At 40.5% G+C, this 3,402-nt stretch overlaps 1 protein-coding gene across 1 annotated transcript; it reads right to left on the reverse strand.

The window, feature by feature from the left end:
• Positions 1 to 1,598: 1,598 nt before the first annotated feature.
• On the reverse strand, positions 1,599 to 3,170 carry LOC140926743 (uncharacterized). The gene has a single exon (XM_073376441.1). It carries the CDS (start codon positions 3,138 to 3,140, stop codon positions 2,226 to 2,228), a length of 915 nt encoding a protein of 304 aa, XP_073232542.1. The 5' UTR covers positions 3,141 to 3,170; the 3' UTR covers positions 1,599 to 2,225.
• Positions 3,171 to 3,402: the final 232 nt, after the last annotated feature.

A 3,402-nucleotide genomic window follows, 5' to 3' on the forward strand; every position in this document is an offset into this window, starting at 1 on the left:
CAGGACTCTTGGGAAAACAAAACTAACTGTTTCCCTCGGGATCTGACATTAAGTGTATAATATTCAGCCCGGCCGGAAAAACAATATTCTTGTATAAAAAAGAGAGTATGTGATACATGTATATTACCCTCAATAAAGGAGGAAATGAATCCAACCTCGTGTAAAAATAAGATAAAACAACATTCATTTTAAGGCTAGCAAGTCGACAACTGATGAGCTGATGAGGTACTGTAGAAAAATACCCAGCAAGGATAAAAGAAAGCAGCAGGGACCAGAACAGCTCTAAGTCGTAGTGCCCCTGGGACCCAGTTGAAGAGTGAACCGAGAAACACGAGCAGACTGGAAAGAAAAGTACCAAGGGAGGACTTAGTCAAATTCTAACCCCCTGTCCCTGTGTCTTGCAACGCCGGGAGAGAGGGTCCCTCTCTCCCTAGCCTGCGTGGCCGGCGTTTGAAAGGGAAGGGAAAGGGAGTTTTAGGCGCGAGAGAAACGCGAAGGACGCTCGAGGAGGGAGGAAACCCTAACCTAACCTTACCCCTAACCCTTTCCCTCCCTCCCTCCTCGCGCGCCCCTATTTTCTCGCGCCCAAAAGTCCCTCAGTTCCCTTCCTTTTCAAACTCCTACCACGCAGGTTACCCACTCCTGGCCTTGCTTGTCCTAGAGAGAGGGGCCAGAACTGGACTATGGAGGCGTTGGCGCAACAACTTAAAATGGCCATCCAAAGGGTGATGATGCTGGAAATGAAAGCGGACTTTGAGGAAACGGGTACAAAGTTTAGAAAACTTTGGAGGTAAGATATAAATGCCATAATTCTCCCACGGATACCTCCCAAAGCTTCATAAGATTTCAGTAGAAAGAATTGTTTCCAAGTTTGCTTTCTAATATGGTTAACCGTTGGCATTGAGCGCATATTTTAAACAATTATTGGATGCAATTAAGCTGCATTTTTGTTGTTTGCGTATACGTCGACTTGGATTCTTTTTTTACCAATCTATTTTCGATTTTCCTTTCGGGCCTTCTTTTTTCGGTTTTTGTGCCCACTTCTTCGCTTTTCTTTCCAATGGAATTGTGGCTGGTTATCTTTCTAGTAAGGGGGAATTTTGTCTGGAATGAGTAGTAGGTAAAGGTAAACAGGGAAATTGACCGTGGATTTTTTTTCCAAAATGTTAGTAGTTTTTTCGTGTGATTATGGAAGGATTGGTCAGAATTTCCAGTGCCTGTGCAAAAGCCATCTTTGCTAAATTCGCTGCTATTCAACTTAACCGCTTAAAATGAAAGCTAAATTGTTTCAGAAGGAAAAATAACTCAGCGTTCCATTTGGAAGTCGTCGTCAAAGGGTTAAAGTAGCTTTCAAAATGTTTAACCTTAGGCATCCAAACTCAAACACATGGTGTTCTTTCTTATGTTCCATGCACAAGAAACATGGCGGGCCAACATAAATTTATGCACTAGATTTTCAATAAACCCTGCGGCGTGAAGATCTAAAAACAATGCAATTCTACATTTTATTTTGTTTATTTCAAGTGAAACAAGCCCTTGTTCATCGGAAATTTATTCACTTTATTTTCATTACTGAATTTGAATTTTGAAAAAACTCGAATGAAAACAGCGAAGTTTCTTTGTGGTATCCTTTGTTTTGACTATGACGAGTACGTTGATTTCTGCCGAAGATGAATAGTGATAATTTCTTTAAATAGAAACTTTTTCTTTTTAAAAAATGGTTCTTCATCCTGGCTCTCGGGAAATATCCAGGCGACGGTTTGACTGATGTTATTTTGGATGAATGCCAACTGTTATTGTTTATTTTTCGGTTCTGCGTCACTGTTGTTAGCAGCTGAATGTGAATTTTGTATCGTAAATAAAAAATTGCGAAATTACCGGTCAATTTTGCTGTGAACCTCTGTTTTATAAACTGAACGTGTGTTGTGAAAGTGTGTTGTGGTCTGTTGAAGATCGTGTCCTAAACCCAATTTGATCGTTAAACTAGAAAAAAGGTTGAAACAAAATCCCACCAAATTTATGACTTAAATTACGAATATCATGCATTTTAATAAATTCCAAAGATAGGGAAAAAATACTAACTAAGTAATTTATTTAATGCATATTTCTTAAGTGTGTTGGTTTATGAAACAGGCATGAAGGATTTTACATTATTTTCAAGAAAAAGCTATTTTGTATCTGTCTATTAACTACCTTTAACGCTTTTGTCCTCTACTCTTGACACTTCACGCTTTTGATTCCACACAGTCCACTTTATTGTTTTTCGTTGTTGAGCCAGTATTTGTTTTAAGCGCGATGCAAAAAATGAGCAGACACATAAAAGTCTCGCATGACCGCATCAACGTTTGCACGGCAATCCACGGCCAGTTGCTGACGATCCCTGTCTCATTGTAGACCCCTGTATCACCCAGAGCGGAGTACACAATGGTGCAGAACATAGCCATGCCACAAAAGGAAGCCAAGTACAGTAGTATAACCAGCTTGGTGAATTTCTTTCCATCGGCTGCGAGGTCAGGGTTATACTGAGCAGATTGGCGCGTTGATGTAAAGTTCCTCCACAATCTTGCTGCGGCTAAAGCGTAACCAAGGGCAACGAGAATTCCCCAGAGAGCAAAAGCAACTTGGCAGATTAGTATCATTACTTTAGCTTCATGAAAATGCGCCACGATTAAATCGGACATGATGATGTACAGCACGTTAATCACGAAAACTCCGAGAAGAAACGCTCGGTTTTGAACCTTGCTAGGAGCCACAGAGATTCGAGTGCTTTCCAGCACGATTAACAATAAAAAGCTAATTGCTGCCGTTATGCAAGCAGTACCGATACTAAGCGTTATAATACAAGCGACCAGTTCTGCTTTGCTCTCGTTTGTCCCGGATCCGTAGGGGTTCCAGATCAAAAACACGGTTCGGCTTATTCCAAATACCAAGAGAAGCGCGTTCATCAAGAAGCGATGACTCCTGCGAAAAAGCTCCTGTTTACCCTGTCTAATCAATATGTAAAGACCACGAATTACGACGAGGCAATACAACACTGTGAAGAAATATATGTGAAATGGCCACCCCCATTTCCAAATTTCCTTTGCTCGAGGCCAGTCAGGAACTGGCTCAGGCCAAAGTTTTTTGTTTTCAGCCATCATTAAGTTCCTCTTGCGTTGTTGACTTGGGCACAAGCACGCAAAGCTGAGATATGTTTCAGACAGGTTTTATAGGCAGGTGATGTTATAGTAGTGTGATTGGTCCATGATAACAAATTGTTAAAGACAATACCATTCTTCTTTTGGCAGATTAAGTAATATATACAAAAGTCAATTATCTTTCTTTTTCTGTCACTGTGTCGACCTTATCTGTTCAGCTAATGAGAACTAAAACTTTAATTCTTAATGGAAAGTGCCACTGATA

Source organism: Porites lutea, chromosome 2 (genome assembly GCF_958299795.1).
Source record: "Porites lutea chromosome 2, jaPorLute2.1, whole genome shotgun sequence".
NCBI classification, from domain to species: Eukaryota; Metazoa; Cnidaria; class Anthozoa; order Scleractinia; family Poritidae; genus Porites; species Porites lutea.